The 26,140-nt window shown below is 43.3% G+C and overlaps 1 protein-coding gene across 3 annotated transcripts; it reads left to right on the plus strand.

Annotated features, from left to right (window-relative positions):
* The first annotated feature begins 282 nt into the window (after positions 1-282).
* Positions 283-26,140, plus strand: STAMBP (STAM binding protein). 3 transcript variants are annotated; one of them, XM_031018137.2, is made up of 10 exons: positions 283-373; positions 2,255-2,472; positions 12,732-12,807; positions 13,095-13,190; positions 14,513-14,879; positions 16,824-16,948; positions 17,826-17,963; positions 23,316-23,428; positions 24,018-24,117; positions 25,480-26,140. In XM_031018137.2, exons 2-10 carry the CDS (start codon positions 2,270-2,272, stop codon positions 25,534-25,536), a joined length of 1,275 nt encoding a protein of 424 aa, XP_030873997.1. In that variant the 5' UTR covers positions 283-373; positions 2,255-2,269; the 3' UTR covers positions 25,537-26,140. The 3 variants fall into 3 exon arrangements, with proteins under 3 accessions (XP_030873997.1, XP_030873998.1, XP_006747349.1); XM_031018138.2 differs by lacking the exon at positions 283-373 and adding an exon at positions 392-447; XM_006747286.3 differs by lacking the exon at positions 283-373 and adding an exon at positions 487-868.

Consider the following 26,140-nt stretch of genomic DNA (forward strand, 5'->3'; position numbering starts at 1 on the left):
GGTACTTGCATCACCAATCGCTTCTTGAATGTTGATTTGTGGATTTGTGTGAGTGTGGTATAGGGGCTATCTGGCAGGAAACTCGACCCCAAATCAAATTAATTCTAAAAATGTTAAGTTAGCTTGACCATCGGTTCCTTTAACTACTTGCTTCCCCTTCTTCCTTGTTGCTTTTCCTTTACCAAGATGGCCGCCGTGGAGCTCTCTCCTCATTGGTCGGTTTTTTCGCAGGTCGAGGTTCTAACCCCGCCCACCAGCTTGCCACCCCGGGTCCTGTATTCTTGAGAGTGAAAGGGGTAGACCAGCTGGAGTGGGCGGGGCGCGCGCCGGATGTGACGTTTCCGGAAGCTCCGAGGGTCGTCCGCGGGGACAGGTGGGGAAGGGTCCCGGGAATGTGGTGGGCCTGGGGCCCTGAGCGTGGTCGGACTCTGAAGGGGAGCGGTCGCCGTGAGTGTGGGGCCTGCGGCCTTGTCCTCCCCCGCGCCCTTGCCCGGCCCGCCGCGCGCGAGGCCATTGACGGCTCCGGTCCCAGCCAGGCCCAGCGCGTCCCCGCCTGCTGCTCTCTAAAGACCCGAATACCTTGGATAATTTTGCCCTGGGTTGGCAACTTGGGCTTGAGGGTCTTCAAGAAGGGGGCCTGAAGCAGGTTGTCAGGAGGTCCCTCGCCACTGAATACACCCCCTCCGCTCATTCCTGCAACTTCCTTTGACCTCCTCCTCATCGTTCCTCCTCAGTCTTTTATGCCACCTTCTCCTGTTTTTGCGGATGCCACATCTCGGGAGTCTTGCTCAGCCCTCTAGTACCAGGCACCGCTCGCTGGCCTTGGGAGGGGGTTCCATTCTCGACCCTACAGATCCTCTCCCCAGAGGTACAGAGGCGCAACAAGCTTCTGTTAGCTTTAATGGGCTCTAGATCGAGTTTACTAATTAGGCAACCTGGGGAAGTTTTAGATTTGCTGAGCGGCTTTCTAAGCCTCTAAAACGGCTTTGGGGGAGATGGAATGCTTCTGCATCCCTCGTAGTCTGCACAGCTTTTGTACTATTCCTGAGGGTGTTTAGAGAGGAAGCTTGGGAGAAGTGTGACCTAGAGATAGAATTGACCAAGAGAAGCCTCTCTGAGGGAGGGCTTGGAGTGGAAAACAGAAAAACAGTGGATAGACAAATGAAACACATGTGAGGATTTCTGGGCAGATCAGAATCCTGACTGAAGGAAAAGATCTCTGTTGGGAAGGAGTAAGGTTTAAGACTGAAAAGACAAAATGGGACCGGTTGACATGGGGCTTGAATTCCAAAATGGGTTCTACTCTAGTTTGTATATTTTAGAGCATGCTGGCTAGGGTGTGCTGTAATTCGACGTGTAACAGATACCCAGATTCTTTTTAAAAATGATGTAGAGTGATATCTGATTGGGAGTTGGAATCTGATTCTAACAGCAACAGTACCTAGAAAGATTGTAGAATTACTGCAGTTTGAAACACAGGGAGGGAAAACTCTCAGGTTTTTTGTTGGTCTGTTTTTTTGCGTTTCAATTTACCTTTGTGCCCTTTTGTTATTTGAAGAGTGCTTAGTCTTTGAAGATAGATTTGAGTAAGTTTTTTTTAGATCTAAATTCCTTACCCTGACATGATGAATGATGTTGTGGATTGACTGGAAGAGTGGTTTAGTGAGCAGAACTGGGACTGTGAACATTCATTCCCAGACCAGTTCCCCTCACATTGTGATCAGAGATGAAAACGTACACCACAGAAAAATGTCATTTACTCTCATTATTAAATAAAAATGACCAAACTTGAAACCAGCTTACAATCATCAAGAAAGTTCATTTGCGTATACTATGCCAAGTACTGGGATAGATGGAAGTGGGTAGCTGGTAGGAGAAATAATGCAAAAAATATAAGATACCTTCCATCCTTTTATGGTGCTGAGGGCAGGGCCACCTAATGATAGGGAATGATTAATATGAAGGGTAGAACTGAACCCCCATTATAGTTTTACTCCCTGTACCACCTAATTATGGCACAGGTATTGTGGGCTTTTGAGTCAGCCAGTGTTTTTATCTTTGTGATATGGGCTTCCTCGAGGATCTCAGCCTTCTTGTGGGAAAGAGACCTCATTTGATACAAGCCACAGCCTATGGTATTTCTCTCTTAATTTCCTTGTAAGGTAGAAGTTCGGGGATGAACCATACTGTGTGCTAGGCTGTGCTAGGGTGATGGGGACCATGGTGCTCATGCCACCTGTTTTTTCTGTCTCAGAACTTCTTGGTCCTGATGTCTGACCATGGAGATGTGAGCCTTCCACCCGAAGACCGGGTGAGGGCCCTCTCCCAGATGGGTAGCGCAGTGGAGATAAATGAAGACATTCCACCTCGACGGTACTTCCGCTCTGGAGTCGAGATTATACGAATGGCATCCATTTACTCTGAGGAAGGCAACATTGAACATGCCTTCATCCTCTATAACAAGTATATCACGTAAGACACCTCCAGTTTCCTTTTTCTTTTCCGATGACTGATGGCTCACTCATTCTGCACTTGTGCTCATTTATGCTGCTCAGAATTGCTAAAACTAGAGAACTTTACGACATCATTAGCATTAATCATTTTTGCAGGCAGCTCCTACATACTGACTGTCCTTGACATTCAAAGTCATGAGTACTGAAAGTGTTATTTTCATGACTCAGTGATTTCATGAGTAAGAGACCTAGCTTTTTGGCCTGTGCCCACGTGGCCCAGCTGTTAGGCAAGAGAGAGGATGGTTAAACTACACATGTTTTGTATTGATGAATGTTTTTCCTGTCATCTCTTTATTAAGGAAGCTAATCATAGGATTATTGTTGAGGTTTAGCAGAGCCAAAATTCCTCACCTCTACTTCTTTTGTCACAAATTGAGTGATTCAGGAAAAAGGTTTTCTTCTTAACCTTTATCATAATCATGCAAATCATCAAATAAGCATTGACCACCTACAGTTTGTGTGGCTCACCATAAGACCTTTCCCTTGAGTTACTTAGCATCTTAGGGTAGGCAGCATAAATAGAAGATGGCCATGCATCTAACAGGGAACAACTTCTAAAGCCCCAATGATAATGAAATGATGTGTAATTTAGGAAGGGAATAATGTTAAAGGGTCTCATTTATAATCTCTAGCCTTGTTCTTTCATAATACCAGGACCTTTAGAAAAATAATGACTATAATGTGTTTGTATGACTCTTAATAGTTCAGAGTATTTCACCTGCATTGTTTCATTTGATCTTCATAGTTCTAAGTACATGAAGTAGGGCATATTGTCTTTCCATTCTACATGTGAGGAAGCAGGCTTTGGGTTTAGTGATATGCTTTGTTCCACACTTTAGAGTGAGAAAACTCAGATCTAACTTTTTTTTTTTTTTTTAAGTAGGCTCCACACAGGGCTTGAACTCAGGACCCTGAGCTGAGATCAAGAGTCGGATGCTCAACCAACTGAGCCACCCAGGCACCCCTAGATTTTCTGACTCTTAATTCAGGATTAATCTACAACATAGGTCTTGTTTTTTGTTTGTTTTCTTTTTGGTAATGTTCTGTGAGTTGAAGCTAGAGTTGAGACCATAGTTTTGAGCCACACTGACTATTTTTTGGTTATTTTTTATTATTTTTTGAATAAGTAACATGTGCATATGGTAGAGAATTCAGAAGGTACGAAAAGGTATATATATTTAAAACCTAAGTCTCCTTCTCCCTCCCTTTTCCCCACACTCTCAGTGCCCTTCCCCAGAGGCAGTCCCTCTTATTAGTTTCCTACGTGTTCTCCCAGAAATGATAAATGCATTTCAGTTATATCACATTCAGTTTTTGATCACATGCTCTGCAGCAGGGTTTGTCAACCTTGGTATTGTTGACATTTGGGGCAGAATAGTTCTTTGTTGTGGGTGCTGTCCTGTGCATTGTAGAGTGTTTAGTAGCATCCCTGGTCTCTATCCACTAGATGCTAGTAGCACCCTTTACCCCCTCCCTGAGTTGTGACAACCAGAAATGTCTCCAGACATTACCTGATGGCCTCTAAGCGGCAAAATTGGCCGAGTTGAAAACCAGTGTTCTAAAGAAAAGTAGCCTAGAAGTGGACTTCCTGGGATTCGTACTGTGATTTTAGAGTCCCTTCGGTAGAAAAGGGACTGCTGTTGTCTCTTTATTTTTTAAGTTTAAAAGTAGTGCCTGTTTCCTCAGATCGTGCAGTTCATCCATGCCATCATGCCTTGTTATGTGACCTCAGTGTTGATAAAGTTACATAGAATTATAGTTACATTTTTGCTTCTCTTTGCTATTATGAGTTTTTCATTCCTCGGCACAGTGGGCACAAAACTTACTTTCCTGAGAGGTTTCTTTGACTACTGTCCCTTTCTTCTGCTGCTGGTAGAAATAATATTCTTGTATATTTCCAGTAATCTTGTAGAGAGTTCTCCCAGAATGAGCCCCTAGGGCACAATTCTTCAAAGAATCATGGTTGAGAAAGTTAAATAGAATCATGGAATCACTCTATCAAGTATTTTCTGGAGGACCTTCTGGGTTCTGTTGCCCCTCATAGAAAGTGCGTTGAGGGCAAGGACCATATTCATTCAACAAATATATATTGCGTACATCTGCTCTCTATTTGGCACTGCTCTAGGTCCTGGATGTATAGGAAGTAAAATGGCCCCTGCCCTTCTTAGTGTACCTTTCTAGTTATGGGAGAAGACAATAAACAGGTAAGGAAATAAATGTCACAGAGTAAGGCAAATGCTAGGAAAGCAACAAAGAGAGTGCTGTGACAGAGAATAACCAAGGGTATCAAATAGAGTAAGGTCTGTCTGAGCAGGTAAAATTTAAACTGAAACTTGAAGGATGCCACCGAGTTGGTCATTCCAAGACCCTGGAGCAAACAAAGTGTTTAAAACAGGTATTACTGTGTGTTCAGAAGCTCTTAAGTAGGAAATACCTTAGTGTGTTCTGAGGATTGAAAGAACATCATTGTGTTTGGAGTGTAGCAAGTGAGGAGGGAGAAGGAGATGAGGCTGGAGAGGCAAGTGGGGCCAAATCATGCAGGCCACAATTAGGAGTTTGCATTTTATCTTGACAGCATTAGAAAGCCATTGCAGAGTTTTAGGTGAGGTAATGACTTAATTTTACTTATATTCTAAAAATATAAATTTGGGCTACTATGTGGTAAATGGAGGGTGTGTTAAGAGAAGGCAGGGTGGGTGCCTGGGTGGCTCAGTTGGTTAAGCAACTGCCTTCGGCCCAGGTCATGATCCTGGAGTCCCAGGATCGAGTCCCGCATCGGGCTCCTTGCTCGGCGGGGAGTCTGCTTCTCCCTCTGACCCTCCTCCCTCTCATGCTCTCTGTCTCTCATTCTCTCTGTCTCAAATAAATAAATAAAATCTTTAAAAAGAAAAAAAGAGAGAAGGCAGGGTGATTAGTTAGGAAACTCTTATGGCAATTCAAGGGAGAGACCAATGGCAATGGCGTGAAGGAGTGTGGCAGCATGGAAAGAAGCAGGTGCATTGGCATTCTGGAGGTAGAGTCCATGGGACTGACTGATAGTTTGGGAAGGATGATGGTGTCAGTGTTGACCTCAGGTTTCTGCCCTGAGTAACTTCAGGATGTGCTGGCCCATTTACTGAGATGGGGAGAATGGTATAGAAAAGGGGTTGAGTAGGGAGGAGATTCAAGAATTCAGGCCTGGCTTCTTTGACATGTTAAGGTGTTAAGTTTAAGATGCCTGTGAGATATCCAGTAGGAAGTTGGACGTACCAGTCTGAATTGAGGAGAGGTCTGGGTTGGAGACAAACCCAGAAGTCCTCGGCATTTGGGTGGTTCTGAAGCCATGAGAGCTGCTGAGATCTTCTGGCAGATAGGTCTTAATTGGGGGTCCAGGAACCCCACAGGGATTCACTGATGGAATGTAGGCTCCATGAACTCAGTTGGGAAAAACTTTTCCTGTTTACTAACCTCTAACTGAAATTTAGCATTTTCTTCCATTTTGCACAGTAGTATTAATAATATTTGTAATGTCACCAATAGGAATCGATATTTTTATTACGCATTATGATTGATGCTGATATCCCAAAATAGCATTTACACTTACCTCTACTTCTGAATTACAGTACAGTTATTAAAGCCACAATTAGATCCTGTTGTGTAATGTATTAACAATGTATCAGTAAAGAAGCACATAGTACTGTTTTTATATTTTGAAAACTATATTTCAGGAGTATGGTTTTTTTTTGTAATCCTTCATATTTTATATTATCTCTTTAAAAAATTATTCTGAGGAGTCCATAGGCTTCATCAGGTGCTAGGAGGATTCATGACACATTCAAAGATCAAGAAACCTTGATAATAAGACTGTAGAATGAGAAGAGCCTCGAGGTTGGTTAGGTAGGGAGGGCCAGCAGACGAGACTTGAAGGGAGATTTGAGAGTCAGGAGGAAATCCAGGCGAGAATGTTGTCATGGGAGCCAAAGGAGGTCAGTATTTGCAGGAGAGTGGCCAGCTGCGTCAGAATGGGTCAGATGGGGTGGGTGAGGTTTTGAGGTTGGTGTCGTGATGTCACTGGTGATCTTGGTAAACAGTTTCACTAGAAGGACTAAGAAGACATTAGATTGGAGTGGGCTGAAAGGTGAATGGACAATAAGAAAGCAGAGACCATGAGTATAGTCCGGGGGTCAGCAAATTTTTTCTATAAAGGGCCAGATAATAAACATTTCTGGCATTGAAGGCCATTTGATCTCTGTTAGTGTGATAACACACAAATGAATGGGTGTGGCTGTGTTCCAACAAAACTTCATTTACAGATAAAGATGGCAAGCCAGACTTGACCTACTAGTTGTACTTTGCCAAGCCCTGGCATAGATAACTCTTTGGAGGAGTTTGGGCAGAGAAATAAAGTAGAAAAATGAGGGAGTAATTGAAGGGGGACAAGGAGTGCATGAATGTGTGGTGTGTATTTTGAGATGGGAGATTCTAGAGCATATTTTTTGCTGATGGAACGGAAGCTGTGGAGGAGAAGCTGATGGTACAGCACAAAAAGAGAGAGCTTAACTGTAGCAATAAACTCTTGAATAGGCAAGAGGAGGTAGGATTAAGAGTACACAGATACTTAAATCGATTTTGTTCTGTGATTTGGGGTTACTTTGAGTGACACGAATATCCATGTTCACAGGGAGATCAGTATGGGAATCTGTCCCTGTATATGGGGGCCCACTGATGGGACCATTTAATACGATGAAGTGGGCCTGCAGAAGAGCTCAGTGAGAAGGGGGTGGGATGTAGCAGCTCATTTATTTACTTTGTTAGATTTGGAGTTTAATTTGGGACTTTGTTGGATTGGCTTGACCTGAAGCAATAAATGTAGTTACTTCCATTTTTTCTCGCCGGTATCTTTAAGACCCTAATTCTGGTTTTGTGAACTGACAAGCCGTAGGAGTTGCGAAAAAGTTCTGGCTTAATATTCTTAGTCTGTTTTTCCACCGCATCTTTCTTGGTATATTCTTGTCAGTAACAGTGGCTCACTTAGGCAATTATTACAACTGAGGAGAGAGGAGGGAGGGAAGCAGGCATCTACCTCACCACTCCTCTGCCTCCCCCACTATTGCAAGTCATTGTTCCTGACCTTTTGTGGATACTTTAATTCCGGATTTTAAAAGGCATGTTTGTTCTTTTCCTGGGGCAGTTCAGGCATCTTAATGATCTGAAGCACATTTCCCTCTCAGAGGTTTTCCCTCCTGTAGGAATGCTTTGCCTTTTGCAGACCCCAGTATAGCAGGATCTTCAGCATATTAAATCAGTACATATTTTCATGATGAGCACAGACAATAATTCAGGCCGTGAATTCTTTCACAGCTTTTTATGGTCATTGACTAGGCTACATAGAAGGGAGTTACAGAGGACTTAGGCAATTCTTGTCTGCTGTGTGAGCCTCCTATAACACAGATCTGCTTTCTGAAAATGGTCTGTCACCTGTATCAGAAATGTTTTCCTTGGGGCGCCTGGGTGGCTCAGTCTTTAAGCATCTGCCTTTGGCTCAGGTCATGATCCCAGGGTCCTGGGATTGAGCCCCGCATTAGGCTCCCTGCTCTGCGGGAAGCCTGCTTCTCCCCCTCCCACTCCCCCCTGCTTGTGTTCCCTCTCTCTCTGTGTCTCTGTCAAATAAATAAATAAAATCTTAAAAAAAAAAATGTTTTCCTCTGGGATTGGGGCTTATAGACTAGGATCTGTGATCATGCTCACTTTGCTGATAATTTCCAAGATTGGAAGAAATGAGAGGAGAGTCCTTCATCCATCCATGTTAGAGAATTTCTGCTTGACTTTTTGAATTAGTTATTTGTATAGAAAATTAATATTCATGATTAAAACAATTTTTTTTTCAAACCATCCAGCAAGGGAAATACTAAAGTGAAAAGAAGAGTCACATCCACCAGAGATAACCACTGTTAATTTCTTGTGTGTACAGGAAAATGTTTATGTCCGTGCAAGCACATAGGCTCATGTGTTTATTCTTTTTTTTCTTAAAGCCTGAATGAGATCATACAGTATATTCTGTTCTACAACTTGCTTTCTTAACAGTCATATCCTTCCATATCAGGACATACTGATCCATCTCATTCTCCTCAGGGCCATTTCTTCTGCCTGGAACAGTTTTGTTCCCAATCTCTTCATGGTTTCCTCTCTTCCCGTCCTCAGTTAAATGCTATCTTCTCGGCGATGCTTTCCTTAGCTGCGCGATCTAAAATCTCACTCCCTCCCCGTCACTTCCTCTTCCCCTTCCCTATTAATGTCTTTCTTCTAGCACTGATTATATTTTTTTCTTTTATTGTCTTTCCCCCCGCCACTGTAACGCATATCCTATGGGGTGGGATTTATGACTGTTGTTCACTGTCCAATCCCCAGCCTTTACAAGAATGCCTGATCCCATAGTAGATGCTCAATAAATATCTTTTGAATGAATGAGTGAACGATTATGTTGTTTTTCGCATTTGGGTGCAACATAATTTTTTAAATAATCCCCTATTGATGGACATTTAAGTTTTTAGTTTTCTCTATTTTTATGACTAATGCTATATTGAATAGTCTTTTTTTTTTTTTTTTTTTTTAGATTTTATTTATTTATTTGAGAGAGAGAGAATGAGAGACAGAGAGCATGAGAGGGAGGAGGGTCAGAGGGAGAAGCAGGCTCCCTGCCGAGCAGGGAGCCCGATGTGGGACTCGATCCCAGGACTCCAGGATCATGACCTGAGCCGAAGGCAGTCGCTTAACCAACTGAGCCACCCAGGCGCCCTATATTGAATAGTCTTATACACATGTCTTTGTATTACTGTGTAGGATAAATTCCTAGAGGTGGACTTGTGAGTTTAAAGGATATACAGATTTTAAAATTTGAATAGTTGTTTCTCCTCCCCACCCCCAGCAAAATTGCAGTCCTGTGATAGTACAATGTATTATCAAATTACAGTCCTGTTAAAAGTGTATAAGGACACCCATTTCCTTACACCCCTGTGTACATTGGTTATAATTAACCTTTAAGCCTTTGCCAATCTGATAATATGGAAATGGTACCTCATCTTAATTTGCATTTCTTTTATTGTAAGTAAAGTTGAATACCATTTCATATATTTACCTTTTGTATTTCCTTTTCTGTGTATCTCTTTTTATTTAAGTTGAATACCATTTCATATATTTACCTTTTGTATTTACTTTTCTGTGTATCTCTTTTTATCCCCATTGTCCTAAATATTGTTTTGCTTTTGTTTTTCCCTTTGCTTTGATACATTTACCCTAAGTTGCAACGAGATCTAACCCCAGAGAACAGTATACCTCTGGGCCGTGGGTATTCTATGCCTACAACGCTTCTAGCCCTGGTGTTACCATCTTCATCTGTTCTTGCTCACACTTTTTTATTTATTAGTAAAAACAATCATATAGCATACAAAGCAGTCGTAGCAGATGGCTATGTGCTAGGCACTGTGCTCAGCACTTTTTTTCTTTTTCTTATTTATTTATTTATTTGTTAGTTAGTTAACCTATAATGTATTATTAGTTTCAGAGGTAGAGGTCAGTAATTCATCAGTCTTACATAACACCCAGTGCTCATTAAGCACTTTTTTAAAAATCTCTTTAAGTGTCCCAGCAACCTTATCAGGTAGTACTAGTTTGTCTCCATATATATAATATATGTATGGAAACTGAAGGGTAATGAGACCGAGTAACTTGCTGGAGTTCACACACTAGTCATGGCCAAGCCAGGATTTGAGTCCAGGCAGCGTGGCTCCAGAGCCTGCCTCCTCACCACTGAGTACTTGCCTCCAGTACGGACAGTGGGTTGTGTTGTCTGTTCTGGTTTCAAGAGACCCTTCTGCCCATATGTTCCCCATTCAGAAAATTGACTACAGCTGCTGAAACAAGAGAAGGGTATTCATGTACACATCTAGAAGTTTTCCCTGTACTTAAAAACTAGATTCCATTCCATGGCTCGAAATCAAAATAATAGAAAGAAGTGTATGATGAGAGGTTTCCCTCCCACTCTTGTCCCATCTACTCTTATTTCCCCTGCCCTCTACTTCCCTTGGTTTCCTGTATTACTGTGTACTTAAAAGTAAACGTGCATGGGGTTCCTGGGTGGCTCAGTCGTTAAGCGTCTGCCTTCAGCTCAGGTCATGATCCCAGGGTCCTGGGATCGAGCCCCGCGTCGGGCTCCCTGCTCCGCGGGAAGCCTGCTTCTCCATCTCCCACTCCCCCTGCTTGTGTTCCTGCTCTTGCTATCTCTGTCTCTGTCAAATAAATAAATACAATCTTTTTAAAAAAAGGTAAAAGTGTATGTACATACACACATAGAATTGTCCCCCTTTCTTACATATCAGGTGGCATACTATATGCACTTTTGTGTCCTTTGGGGTTTTTTTTTACTCAGCTCATCTGAAGGTTTTAAGACCATTTTATTCCTCAAATATTTATTGAGTGCCTCTTCATACAGGCACTATGGTGGCTTTAGAGGGACTTGCAGAGAAGCACAAGACACAGGAATCTCTGGCCTCGGGGACTTCACAGTTCTTCAGGTTGAGAGCACAAGTGAATATAAAGTGTGGTGGTCATGTGACATGGTACTGTCTTGGCTGATTCAGGCTTCCATACAAAGCACATTCAGCCTGCTAAAGTTACGAATAGGTACCTTGGTCTTATAGAGCCAAGAGAGAGTTACTGAATTATGGGTCTCTTGAACATTAAGAACTAGTCGTACTTATCTTATTATCTTCTTCAGGGCTTGATGGGTGGACAAATGAATCTGAATTTTAAATATAGACTTCAAGGAAACTGTTTTCTTTTTCCATGAACCCAAAGGGAAGAGGTTTAAAATCATTTTGATTTAAGAATTCATCCCTGCCTGAAGGGTCTTGTCAAATTGGATTGAAATGAAAATTTCATGTGCCTAATATAGAACCAAGGGAGGAGGCTCATTTAAAAAGAGTTTGCTTTGGTGGGGGTCGAATTCTTTCCCCTTACTGAGGCTTCCTCCTCCATTTACTCCTACCCATGGGCAGAAAGTGGAAAAGAGTCAGTTAGTCCCAACTATGGTATGGTATTTTAGAGCTGTGGGTAAGCTCCCCTCAATTGATTTGTTTTGGGTCTCAGCTTGTATTTATTACAATTTAGTTCTGTTGAAAGACATCTTTGTTCGGTACCCTTCCAACAGTCTGGGGGCATTCCAGGAGCCATATAGAGGCAGAATGATATAGTGGTGAGAAGAGTAGACTCTGGAACTGGCCTGCTGAATCTGCCACTTTGGGCTGTGACAAGTTACTGAACTTCTATTTGTTTTCACTGTTCCCAAGTAGACATCATAAACATTAGAGATCTGTGAATTGATTCAGTTTATTTTTCCCACTGAGCTTTACAGCCATGGATGAAACTGAAAGAGAAAATCTAGCACTTAGTTTCTCTAAGAACTTTTCATCAGGACCATAATGCACATCACACATGGAACACACACATACTACACACATACAACACATGTACTGTCTAAGCATCTCAGTGTTTAGTATGATGCAAGGAATATTCTGTTTTGAAGGCACATGAATCCCAAAGAAAAAGAAGCCAAAGTTGGGGCGCCTGGGTGGCTCAGATGGTTGGGCGTCTGCCGTCGGCTCAGGTCATGATCTCGGGGTCCTGGGATCGAGTCCCGCATCGGGCTTCCTGCTCCTTGGGAGCCTGCTTCTCCCTCTGCCTCTCTCTCTCTCTGTCTCTCATGAATAAATAAATAAAAAATCTTTAAAAAAAAAACAAAAGAAGCCAAAGTTAAGGTCACAGGGCTAGAGTAGTCCTGGAACATGGGTTTTCTCAGCCTCCTGCCCTTGGTTGCCAAACTGTTATTTGAAGAAGAATTTGTGACCGAGGCCCTTTCCTTTGGAAGCCTGTCACGGTCATAACAAGAAAAGAATCTCTTTGGAGGAATATTTTTGGGCACAGGGTAGGTTTGCTTTTCTTCCCCCCTCATCTTTTTAGTTGTGGGAGTCTCGTGCTTCCTGCACAGCAGATTTGGGCGAGGAGGGAAACACACAGTTAGAGGTGGGTGGGGAACATGGTCACTGGGTATGTGTGACCCCTCCCCTGCATGTCTGGAAACCCATCTTGTGGTGGCCGCAGGACAAGGAAGTTGCTTTTCTTCAGAGTCTGTTGGACATTTGGACATTGTCTTTGCATGATAATGACTCTGATCCGTTCTTTTAGGCTCTTTATTGAGAAACTCCCAAAGCATCGAGATTACAAATCGGCTGTCATTCCTGAAAAGAAAGACACAGTAAAGGTGGGTCTTCATTTTCACTGTTGCCCATCTAAAAGCTTCAAAGCAACACAGACTAACGTCAAGGTAAAATTAGTGGTGTCCGCACCTGAGCTTCAAATCCTGCACTGGGAGATAAGGCCATTTCACCAGATCAGTTATGAAGTAGCAGGTATGGTACAGTAGGGGGTATTTAACATTGTTTTTAGAAACATTGTTGCCATTGCCAAGTTGACTTAAGTCTTTTTTACTTCTCTACTTAATTAGCTGGGAATTATTCTAATTCTCGGTTTTCTACTTTTGTGTCTCAGAAGTTAAAGGAGATTGCATTTCCCAAAGCAGAAGAGCTGAAGGAAGAGCTATTAAAACGATATACCAAAGAATATATAGAATATAATGAAGAAAAGGTAAGTATATAAGAGCAAAAAAGAAAAAAAAGAAAGAAAGAAATTATTTTGGTTTCTTAGGCTGTGCCCTGGCATTGCAATACAATATTTTAGCAGATCCTGTGATTTTAGTGTCATATTTTACTTTTTTCAGCAAAGGCCAGAAACTCAAAAGAGTAGAACACAAGTGTTTAGGCTGAGGATTCTTTTTTTTTTTTTTTTTTTTAAGATTTTATTTATTTATTTGACAGAGAGAGACACACCGAGAGAGGGAACACAAGCAGAGGGTCAGAGGGAGAAGCAGGCTTCCCGCAGAGCAGGGAGCCCGATGCAGGGCTCGATCCCAGGACCCTAGGATCATGACCTGAGCCGAAGGCAGACGCTTAATGACTGAGCCACCCAGGCGCCCCTAGGCTGAGGATTCTAACACAGTTTTAGCCTACTTGTCTTACAAGGTGACTTGAGGGATAGAAAATCTTGTTTGCTATCTCTAGAGTGAGAACCTAAGAACAGTGAAAATTGTCACTAAAACATAAGTTTTTAGGTCAGCTAATTTTGGGGTGTTGATTCACATTTGGTTATACCTGTTTATAATAACTGATTGCTCTTCAATCTGTTTTCAAATGATTCTTGTTAGGGAGAGTTAGTTTAAGCACGTGGAGAAACTTCCAAGGCACGTCTGTGGTCTGTGTCAGATGTGAATACTCACTGCAGGTTGCAGGCCCTTCCACGTTATTTTGTAGTGCTCTGCGAGCCCTGTTCTGAACTCTGATGCTGAAAATCAGCAGAGAGGTAAACAGCTATGAGGTGTCTATTTCTAAGGGACTGAGTGAGTGAAAACCTTATTGAAGGAGATTATTGCTTGATATTTCTTGTTAGTTTAAAATGTAAACTCTGTATTGAACTAATCACCAGGACAATTTTGGAGGCTTCCTTTTGGGTTAAAATTCAGTAAAGACTCCCAATACAGCAGGGTCAAGTTTAGATTTGGTTCTATCTTGCAGCCTTACTTGGGATAAAGAATGTATACACAGCACAGTTAGAGAATAAAACTGTAGGATACCGATTATGAGGTGCAGAGGGTAAGTTGCATCAAGATTTCAGTAAAGACGAAAATGCATTAGTAAGAGCCATTGGGGAAGGATGGTGAGGGGATTGGGACCTTCGCTGTCCCTGCAGAGTCGGGCTGCGGTGGCCGGCTAGACACAGGCAGTGAGGGAAACACGAGGGCCATGTCGGGAAATGGGGCCTGAGCAGTCACTCAGCTGCAGAGCCTTGTCCTCCGGAGGTGGGAAGTCGCCCGAGTGTCATGTGTAAGCCTGACTCCTCTTCTTTCTTTGTAGAAGAGGGAAGCAGAAGAGCTGGCCCGGAGCGTGGCCATCCAGCAGGAGCTGGAGAAGGAGCGGCAGAGGGTGGCCCAGCAGAAGCAGCAGCAGCTGGAGCAGGAGCAGTTCCATGCCTTTGAGGAGATGATCCGGAACCAGGAGCTGGAAAAGGAGCGACGGAAAATCGTGCAGGAGTTTGGGAAGGTGGACCCTGGCCTTGGCGGCCCCCTGGTGCCGGACTTGGAGAGGCCCTCCCCAGACGTGTTTCCCCCGGCCCCCGTGGCGTCCGCGCAGTCTCTGGATTATAATACGGCCGTGAGGCCTGCCAAGCCACCCGTGGTGGACAGGTCCTTGAAACCTGGAGCATTGACCAACTCAGAAAGTAGTGAGTCTGCTTGCTGCTGTCCTCTTCTGTCTCAGTGCCAGCCAGGCAGAGTGTCATTCTGGGGGCTTCAGCCCAAGATCACCTCCATGATCCCGCTCATTAGACCCTGGTCACAGAAGCCCCTTTGGTCAGTATTGTCATGCTGGGTCCTGTCACACTGGCTGTCGTGTGAAAGTGGCCGTTGCTTCAGCCATATAATTTACGGGGCGCAGGTTGCTTTTCTGAAGAGCTCATAATATCCTTGAAGGTCAGACCGTCAACTTTTAAGGATTATACAGAGATTCGAAATGTTCAGTGAACTAGAGTCCACTGTTGGCCCTGAAATTTATAGTACCACTTTATAATTCAGCAGTTGACTTTTAAAAACTGAAGACGGGCTACTGAGTCGCGCTTGCCTTGAAAATGTTCCCAATCCTTAAGGAGCTTGGTCAAGGGAAATACTATATGCAGTCGGTGATGATTCAGGCTAGCCATAAAAACTATTGGCAGTCTTTCCTCCTCTCACCACTGATAGGCCATCTGAGACAGTAACAGTAGCAGCAAAATGATGCATATACCTCGATTAGTAGAATAGATCATTTGGGGAAGGAACTGGCCTTCAGGTAGCATTTAAGGAAGTGAGCTTTGCAGAAGATCCACTTACAAGGACAACGTAAGAGTGGGCAGAGGGTGCCAGACTCTGAAGCCTGGCCTTTAGGATTTCTTCCCATGGACTTGGCAGGCTTGTCTCCCACTGCTCTTCCTTCATCCATATTCTGTGCTCCGGTCAGATTGGGCTGTCACGTTCCCAGAGCAGCCCCTGGATTATCCTATCCAAGGAGGTTTGTTAACATTTGCCCTGAACCTAAAACCTCTTTTCTCTATCTCTGCCTTCCCCTGCTTTTCTTAAAGTTTTGCCAGATCCCTTTCCTTTCGTTCAGATTGATGCTGTTCTCCCTAAGACTCCCAGAGCTCTTAGTATCTGTAATGCAGTTGAGATCATTTGCCTGATAGTGTAGTCATTTGCCAATAACTAGATTTTAACTTTTTCCTGTTTGGGGCTTGAGTCTTACTCATATTTGTGTTTCCTGTGATCTGAGCACAGTGTGCACACTGGTGTGCACTCGGGGAGTGGTTGTGGAATTGCAAAGAAAGGACTATGCCGAGCCTTCCTTCAGAATCCTCAGATACCGCCATTAGACTGCCACGTGACTGCCTGCTCCCCGGTCTGTTACCTCCCCAGCAATTCAGAGCTTGCTGTTAAATGTGCAGAAACAGAACATCCTTTTCCTTTTTTTTGAAAATGTGACCACGAAAAACACCCCCTAACTTGAGCCTGTGGTCTCTCTTGCAGGGCTTCTCCCTGGTGTCCAGCAACTGGGCCCATTCTTGGCATTCTGAACCAGGCTTATTAGCTGTTCTGTGCATTCATGCCTCTTTTGAGGATCAGAATGTGGGGGGTTTTTTGTTGTTTTGTTTTGGCATTTTAACGTTCTTCTAAATGAATAAATTCAGAATTAGTTACCCAAAGTATTTTCTGTTACCCAGAATGTATCTGGTGTATTTCTTTGAAAGTCCTACTCTCCAATATTCTTATCCGAGATAAAAGAGAGATTTAAAATAAAAATAAAACTCAGTTGAATGAGGAGGCTATTTTTTTTTTTTTATCCTTTGTATGAGATTGTGATAGAGAATTCCTGAATAGCTCAGGAACTTGTTTTAAGTAGTAGTTTACTCTTGTCTTAACTTGAATGGTTAAAGCCTCTTTTCTTAAAGTAATGTACTTGCAGTGGCTCTGGCCACAGCCCTCCTCCTTCTCATCCATTAGGATGAGATTCCCCACTCATTGTCCATAGTTCGGGAACCCCAGTGACTTGGCATTGCTCTCCCAGGGCTGCCAGCTCTGGGGTCTGCCTGGGAAGGCTCTCCCCGTGGTCTCAGACTGCTCTCCTTTCTCCATGACAGCTCCTACGATCGATGGACTGCGCCATGTGGCGGTGCCCGAGAGGCTCTGCCCGCAGTTTCTCCAGCTAGCCAGCGCCAACACAGCCCGAGGAGTAGAGACATGTGGAATTCTCTGTGGAAAATTGGTAAAAAAACAAGCACTTTCCTTAGCTGGGACTGTTCCTTTCCCCTTGGCTTCCTGTGACTCTCAGAGAAGATATCCAGGGTCAGTTACTGTTGGCGACGATCCCTCTGGAGAAGGAACCGGGGATAGCATAATGCAAAGTTACTTTGAGTTTGGTGACCTTGCATTTCGTTGATTTTCACAGTCCATTGAATTGAACGGATTATTTTCATGCTAGTAGTAAGAAATAAGTAATTCTGAACTTGGGAGGAAGAGCCAGCATTACCTGTATGTCAGTTTTTGAGTACCTCCTTTATGGTAGGCCTGGGAATATACAATATGTAAGGCACGTAGTGTGTGTCCACAAAACGTACCGGAGCATTTTGGAGAGATGGGAGATATACCCCCAAAGATAAATAACACGCTGAATGGTATATGCGGTAGAACGCTAGGAATTCAGAGGAAGGAAAGGTCATTGAATAGAGGCACTTGAAGAACTCATTGCTAACTGCTGAAGGCAGAAATGAGTGAAATGTAGAAGACTGGAACTGAGCCTTAGAGAATGAGAAGGGCTAAGAGAAGCAGTAAGAGGGAAACTACCTTAGATTCGAGCAAAGGAAGAGAAATGGTACTATCCCAGAGCTTCTTGGTTTGGCTGCAGCTGGAAATGAAATTCCCACAGGGCTGTGGGTGCCGGTGGCTTTGCAGAGCACCCCCTGAGTGCGCATGAGCAGCCGAGGTTGGGAAGCACTGAGTGAGGGACTCGGGGCACGAGTCCTCATGCTGGCAAGGGAAGGGCCTTCGTTGTATAGATGTTTACCTTGCCACCGCTGTGACAGAGTGGGGTTGCACAAGTGCCAGGGAGTGGTGACAAGCTGTTCTGTTTTCTCCTTTGACAGATGAGGAATGAGTTTACCATTACCCATGTTCTCATCCCCAAGCAAAGTGCCGGGTCTGATTATTGCCACACCGAGAACGAAGAAGAGCTCTTCCTCATACAGGATCAGCAGAGTCTCATCACACTGGGCTGGATCCATGTAAGCAATCCCGAGCTCCCCGAGGGCCAGGCTCCTCCTCTCTCCCCATGTTATAAACACACTGCTTATTTCTTTCTTCGAGCAAAGTGAACTATATCCAGATTATTTAGGTGATTGTTTTTCCCTCTGTCAGATACACACTCGACTTCCCTAGCATACTCGACTGCTTCTACTCCGGTATTGATTTCTGGGAACTACTTAGGGCTTTTTAATTTTTTTAATTTTAAAAAACATTTTAATCAAAATGAACTTGTTTCCCTAAAGTCCCAGTTCCCCTGTGAGTGTGAATGGTGATAGGACGCTGGCCTAGAGTATATGTGGGTATTGACTGTACAGGCTCTTCCTACTTCATACAAAGGATATTCCTGAAAGGTATATAAATCAAAATATTTTAATGAGCCAAGGAAGTTAATTCAGATGCTTGCATTCGGTCTTTGTTAAAGCAGCATACACCTTTATGTAAACCAGTTGGGTCACCAATATGGCGAATTTTCAAGTGTTTATTTATTGTGCGTAACCTTCTGGTGATATTTAGGTAAAATGTAATTCCATCCCTAAAGATCACTCTACATTTTTCTTTCTATTCCTTTCCAACCCCTCACTCCACAGACCAAGCTACTTTTCGTGCTGTGTGAGAGGCTTACATACAAACGAGTCCGCTCATTTCTGGATTTGGGGAGGTGTGTTAGACTCGGGAAATACTTACCCAGGAGGCAGTCCCATGTGCCTCTCCTGTCTGCATTCCATGACCTAAATGTTTGCCTTCTATTGGGTACTCCCTATTATAGTATGTGGGAGGTAGAAAACTTGTTTCTTATCTGCCAGAGGATACAAATTTGAGTAAGATATGGTTTTAGTCTCATAAAGGAGATTAGACGAAGGGACAAGTAATCACTCTTCACATGAGGCAGAATGTGCCAAGTGCCTCCAGAGGTGTGAGCAGCACTATGGAATTCAGAGGAGGGAAGGATTGCCCCTGGCTTGATTTACTAGAATTTTGACAAGATAGGCTAAGGGAGAATTCCATATGCAGGGGCAGCATTGGAATAAGCAGACTGTGTTCCTGAGACATTGAGAGGTCTGGTTCGTTGGGGTTTACGGTTCATATCAGGAAACCGTTGTCGATAAGCTTTCACGTGATACATTGGAGCAATGTTCTGGGGGGGTCTTGGGTAGATAGGCAAAATAGTTCTGCTTTTTAGTAAGTGGAGAACTTTTAAAGGTTTTTGAATAGAGCAGTGATATGATCAAAGCCATTCTTAGAATATCTAAAATAAAGGCAGTTTTAAAGTAGGTCGAGGCAGGGAGATCATATAAGAGGTTAGGGTGGTGATAGAATCTACTGATGAGAGCTGGGGTGATGACATTGCATTTGGGAAGGAGATGAACGTAGGATTTCAGAGGATGTGGGGAATGAGTAAGAGGAAGATGAGTAAAAGCCACTGGTGACTTAGAGAGCAGGCCTGACTCATGGGGGTGGCAGTGATCATCCCATAAGCAGAAACAGGGGCTTCAGGAGGATAACTTCCTTTAGAAGTGGGGTAAATTGTGGGTTCAGTTTTGAGCATGTTGAATTTAAAGGATGTATGAGCATTCTGGTGGTGGAGGTAGTTATCAGGAAGTTGGAAATGTGGCTGGGACTTGGGAGCAAGGTCAAGGTGGGAAAGGGATTTGGAGACCTCTGCATAGAGCTGACCTGGGGGGCCTTGGGACTGGAGGAGAATGGAGAGCAAGAAGAGATTCACAGTAGTTGGGGGCAGGCTGCCCAGGGGAGCATAGGGAATAGTTGATCATGAAGCAAAGAGGTGGAAGAGCAGGGGGAGGGCAGTGTTACGGCACAGAAGCCAGAGGAGGAACGCTGTAGGGGTTGAAGAACTAATGGGGATTGAGGTTATGCTGATGGTGAAATGTACACTATTTTTTTTTTTAAAGATTTTATTTATTTATTTGAGACAGAGAGAATGAGAGACAGAGAGCATGAGAGGGAGGAGGGTCAGAGGGAGAAGCAGACTCCCTGCCGAGCAGGGAGCCTGATGCGGGACTCGATCCCGGGACTCCAGGATCATGACCTGAGCCGAAGGCAGTCGCTTAACCAACTGAGCCACCCAGGCGCCCAAAATGTACACTATTTTTGGAAGAGTTTAGTTCAAGGGGAAAGGGGGAAAAAAATGGAACAGTGATTTAAGGAGTAGCCAGGTTGAGAGAGTATTTGCTTGATTTATGGCTTAGCATGAAAGGTTTGAACATGTGTTTTGTTTCGATTTTGGTTTTTCTGAAACCTTTATATTGGAAATATATCACATAAGAAAGGACATAAACATAAATGTACACTTCAGTGAATCATGAAGCAAACATTTGTGTGCATACATGACCCATTTGAAGAATGAGAACATTGTGAGAGGCATGCTCCCACCCCGATGGTCTTGCCCTGTCACACTTCCCCTCTGATACAGGTAATCTCTCTCTTTCCTGGCTTTTCTGGAAATCCTTTGCTGTCTTTACAGTTTTACTACCTACATGTATATCCCTGAGGTAGGAAAGTATTCAATCAAAAGTACAAAAAGGGCGCTCATCTTCATATGCAGTAGAAAACACTCATCCTTCTGAGACAGAATCGAAGGAAGAATTCAAAAAGATACAGAGAGATTTTGGAGGTTCTGTGTGGAGGGGTTGATGAAATTCATTTGATTCAACACGGTTGCCATCTCGATGCGCTGCCTGGCCAGAGGGGAGACAGGTGGTTTTAGGAACTGGAGGAGATGGGGGAATGTTCGGGGAATTACTGTTTAGACTGCAGGTAGAACTCAGCCCCAAATGAATAAAAGGATTTCTAAAACTGTGAGGTCCAGCTAGGAACAAATTTAGAGCTGAAGTTGATGGTATTTCAGCTTTTTTCCCCCTGTGATATTGCTGTACCATTCCTTCCTAACTGGGGATTAAAAACAGAAAAAAGCAGAGGTTTGCTCAGATCCTAAACTTGGCAAGAGGATTATGCAGATCGGTTCTTCCTTCTGTACTTTGCCAGCTATAAATCAGGTTCCCTGGTCCAAAAGTTTATATGGTCATGTATTGCTCACCAGCTACCGGGTACCGGGTGACCCTCCAGCCCAGTATTCGAGGCCGTCCTTGAACTTTGCCTCAGCCCTGCCTTAGCCCGCATTGCTGTCCCGTGGCTGGTCCGCTCCCATCCAGGCGCCGAGGCTGCCCCCAGCATTCAGTCTCCTTGTTCACTTCTGCTCCTTTGGTTTATTGTTTTCTCTTCATAAAAATGCCTTCCTCTGTCTCCAGCATGACAGACACAACTGTTTTTTCAAGAAATTCAATTGTGAAGGGAAGGAGAAAGAGAAAGCACAATAGAAGGGAATAGAGGCTCAAGACAAGGTTTTTTGATTTAGTTTAACAATTATTTATTGAGCTTCTGCTGTGTGTCTCTATATTGTCTTTCTAGCTAAGCCAACTTTAGAAATCAGAGGACTAGATCGGCTTGTGTAGGCCTCGTTTGTTCCCAGTTAAAATTCCTTGTTTTAACCGTGGGATGAAAGGTGTTGGCACAGGCCATTTGTCCTGTAGGATCCTATAATTAGGTAGACACTATTTTTCCCTTGTGGTCACCAAAGTTCGTACTTGCCCCGCGAGGACCTGTGTGTGGATTTGCTGTCAGCACTCAGCTAACATGTTCCTGGCCTGCAGACCTCTTCCACAGTGAGGTGGCCACGGCTTTCTGTGGAGGGGTGCTTCTCAGATGAGGCTGCATATAAGAATCATTGAATCAACTTTATTTCTATTATTATTATTACTATTATTGTTATTATTATCATAGGTGGGGAGAGGGGCAGAAGGAGAGAAAGAATCCCAAGCAGGTTCCACGCCCAGCATGGAGCCCAGTGTGAGGCTTGATCTCACAACCCTGAGATCATGACCTCAGCTGAAATCAAGAGTCAGATGCTTAACTGATTGAGCCACCCAGGTGCCCCTGTATGAGCTTTTCAAAAAAAAAGTGTTTCAGGATGGATATTTCTAGGGGTGGGGCCCAGGAGCCAATGCTTTCGACAGGCTCCTCGGGAGCTTCATTTTGTACACAGCAGGTTTGAGAACGCTGATCAAGTACACTTATTTATGTTCTGGCCTTTCTGTCAGTGAAGGTTGGTAGTCTTTTTGAGTCCTACTGGGGCTGTCTTTTTCCATTCTTGTTATCTGTATTTATAGCCCTCTAAGATGAACATAAGGCATTATGCGACTCTTCATTTGTGTACAAACAGTGGTGTGCTCAATAAAACATTAAATGATTGAAAACAAAAACATTAAATGATTGAAAACAAATGAGATAAATTGAATGCACATTTCGATGGTGCTGTAACGGATTACCCTCAAATTTCAGTATCTTGGTCCTTTCCCCAAACAAGATAGGGTTTTTTGTGTGATTTAACTACCGCTGTGCCCCCCTGCTTCTTACATCCTTGTATGGTATGCTTTAGCCATAGGACAACGTTTGCCATTTTTGCCTGTAGAGCTGCACACTCACGCTTGACCTTTTTTTTTTTCTTTAATATTTTATTTATTTATTTGACAGAGAGAGACACAGCGAGAGAGGGAACACAAGCAGGGGGAGTGGGAGAGGGAGAAGCAGGCTTCCCGCAGAGCAGGGAGCCCAATGTGGGGCTGGATCCCAGGACCCTGGGACCATGACCTGAGCCGAAGGCAGATGCTTAATGACAGAGCCACCCAGGCGCCCCTCATGCTTGACCTTTTATTTATTTATTTTTTTTAAAAGATTTTATTTATTTATTTGACAGAGAGATAGACAGAAGAGCACACGCAGAGGGAGTGGCAGAGGGAGAGGGAGAAGCAGGCTCTGCACTGAGCAGAGAACCCAATGCGGGACTCGATCCCAGGACCCTGAGATCATGACCTGAGCCGAAGGCAGACGCTCAACCATCTGAGCTACCCAGGCGCCCCATGCTTGACCTTTTAACACCTCTCAGGAAGAAGAATCATTCACCCAACTGTGGTTTAAGTCCTTGACTTCCACCATGTTGAAGTATTGGACGGCATCTACCATCTGTTCCAGAATGGATGACTCTCCATTGCAGAGAGAGAGCTTGTGAGGGGCCAAAAAAGTCTTGATGGTCAATTAGAAATGATCATTTCTTCACATACTCCTGTTAAGCTCTACTTGTTTACAGTGCTCAAAAGTAATGAACTTCAGGCGTACCCCATCGTGACTGCCAATGGCTTTGTGCTGGAGAAGGGGATTGTGGCCAGCTGTTGAGAAGTCTTTGTCTCTGTTTCCTTCATGGGGTAGGCTTGGCTGTCTCCCTGAGGGGGATCTCAGACGTGTTTTCCTCTTCTCAGACTCATCCCACACAGACTGCCTTCCTCTCCAGCGTTGACCTACACACTCATTGCTCCTACCAGATGATGTTGCCGGAGTCAATAGCCATTGTTTGCTCCCCCAAGTTCCAGGAGTAAGTCCATAGATGCGGTTCGGGGCAGTACACGGGGCTAGTGGGGAAAAGCCTCTGAGGAAAAGGTCTCTGTTTGGAGGACCTTGTTCTCGGTAAAATATGTAGATTGTGGTATTCATTGGCTGTTTTAAAAGGTTACCTTTTAAGCACCATATCCTGATACGCCTACTATGTTTGTTTAATAAAGATAATCGAACAACAATTTCGATGCTTTTCTAAGAAAAGGACATAAGAAATTTGAAGTGTTTGACTTGAAGCAATGGGAATTTTAAGACTGATGTCAGATTAAAGAATTTCAGAGTCAAACAGATTATCTCAGCTAACTTCTTTTTCATTCTAAATCCTGTTATTTACTATGAATTCTCCCAGCACAGCTAGTGTGGTGGCAGTGATGAGTCATTCTCTAACTCTGATTCATTCACCAGAGAAGAGACCTATGTGCCAGCGTACTTTTGAAGCGGTCTCAAAATGAACTCCGTGTGTGTGTGTGTGTGTGTGTGTGTAAGTGCGCACGCATGCATCCATGTGTGTTTGGGACTAGGGAAACACCTTTGCTTGATTCTGGACCTGCTTTTTCTTCTTATTGCAGAACTGGATTCTTTAAACTAACTGACCACGGACTAGAGGAGATTTCTTCCTGTCGCCAGAAAGGATTTCATCCACACAGCAAGGATCCACCTCTCTTCTGTGTATGTATCTATATAGAAGAAATTGGGGCTCTGCTTCAAGCAGGGAAGACAGTCTGAGCTGATGAGGTGCATTGTCCTTTCTGACCCACATAGAAGATCAGCCTTGTCACTTATCTTTGCAAATCTTCCTAAAAACGACATAAGTGGGAAGCAGTGTGGGATAGGAATGGATTTGAGTCGTAGCTCTGCCATTTAAGGACTATCTTGGATTAGACTTAATCTTCCTGGGCCTCAGCCTACTCATCTGGAAAGGGGGATGATGATGATAATACCTACTTTATAGGGTTAATGAGAGGCTTAATTGAAGGAATATACAGAAAGTACCTGGCTTATTAAATGTTAGTATTTTTCCTTCATCAACACCAGTTGCTAAGCCTGTACTTCAATAAGAGATTTGAATTCAAAGGAAAGAAGCCACTTAAGATTGATAAGGTATATTTGATTCTGAAATTCTGCTTAAATAATAAGGATTTATTTTTATGACCTTCTTAGGAAGTTTTTTTTTCCCTAAGTTATATGCCATGAATAAAAAGTTTCAGTTGCTGATAAGATCAGTATGTTTCAATTTGCCCCTCAAATCTAGTAGATTGCTTCACTCCATGCAGGCCATGGAGTGTTATTTCTTTTGGGTTCACCAAAAAGTGACCAGTATAGAAAAGGGACTCAGAACCTTGTCACATGAAAGGAACTGGGGATGTTTAGAGGAGAAACCTCAGGGAGGATCTGAAAACTGACTTTAGGTGTTAGAGGAATTATTGTATGAAAAGGTATCGAGTGCATTTCATAGGACTCCCAGAACTAAAACTAAGTCCTGATGGAATGACAGTTTTCAGCTGAGTTTTGAGAAAGAACTTCCTGACAGATCTGTTCAAAAATAGGTCAGTCTGCTTGGAATGTAATAAATGTCTAGGTACCAGGATGTTGAAATAGAGGCTGCAAAAGAAGTGCCCGCGTTTTCAGTTTTTCAGTTATAAAGGCCCCTTTTGCATGCCAAAACTGAGCATTCCCCAAGTGACAGTGGGTGCACTGTATTAGCTGGTTGACACAGTGACCCCCCCTCCCAAAAAAACTAATGAATTCAGCAATTCTTTCAAATAAATGTAAATTTCGTGACCGACTCTAGGATATACATCCAACTGAAAAGTAAATGAAGCTATGTGGGCCCACATTGATTGAGGTTACAGGTAGGGATTGGGGAGTCACTGATTCCCAGGCCCCTCACTGTAACTGCCATGTAAGTAGCAGTCTGGCTTCCAAACTGGAAACCACTAGCCAGAATAAGCATGTTAAATAAGAAGGTTTAGAAAGTGACTTCTTAGAATTTTCCAGGACTTTCCCTTTCTTTCTTTTCCCCTGTTGTAGAGCTGCAGCCACGTGACCGTTGTGGACAGAGCAGTGACCATCACAGACCTTCGATGAGAATTTGATTCGAACACTTCCCAAGAACTATAAAACCATATCAGTGTACTGTAGCCCCTTAATTTAAATTTGCAGAAAGCTCTGGAAGCTTTTTTAGACAGAATTGAAAGTGAGTATCACCTGGGGGAGAACTGATTTTATATTTCTGGTTTAAGAAGGAATAATTGGCTGTATTTTTTAGGCAAGTGTGGAAAATAGCATGATCATGCTAGACAACTTTTCAGTCTGTCTGCAATTATAACTTGAAAGAATGGTGTAATGAACACTTAATCTATACCCTTTGTTCTAGATTCACCAGTTGTTAACATTTTTTTTCCTCTAAACTATCTTTCTAATTTCTCCATCAATTTGTTTATTGCTTACCTCTGAAATTATTAAGGGCATCTATGCAGAAATTTGGAAGCCATTTAGAAAATCTTTGGGTTTTCCTGTGGTTTATGACAATATTAATGAAGCTTATTACAAGGGTGAAGGGTAGCTCACTATGTCTGACCATATGGTGAGGCCCGAAAACCCTAAAGAATGATTTTGTCAGGAAGTATTGTTATTTAACAAGTATTTCAGGATATTTTTTTCCTCTACAATAAAATAACAATTAACATAT

Source organism: Leptonychotes weddellii, chromosome 10 (genome assembly GCF_054177405.1).
Source record: "Leptonychotes weddellii isolate Sample4059 chromosome 10, ASM5417740v2, whole genome shotgun sequence".
Lineage (NCBI taxonomy): Eukaryota > Metazoa > Chordata > Mammalia > Carnivora > Phocidae > Leptonychotes > Leptonychotes weddellii.

Excerpts from the sequence above, each read along its gene's own strand:
- STAMBP (XM_031018137.2), top strand. The coding sequence starts at position 2,270 with ATGTCTGACCATGGAGATGTGAGCCTTCCACCCGAAGACCGGGTGAGG. Across the intron at positions 2,473-12,731 it reads CTCTATAACAAGTATATCAC|GCTCTTTATTGAGAAACTCC; the intron begins GTAAGACACCTC and ends CCGTTCTTTTAG. Across the intron at positions 13,191-14,512 it reads TAGAATATAATGAAGAAAAG|AAGAGGGAAGCAGAAGAGCT; the intron begins GTAAGTATATAA and ends CTTTCTTTGTAG.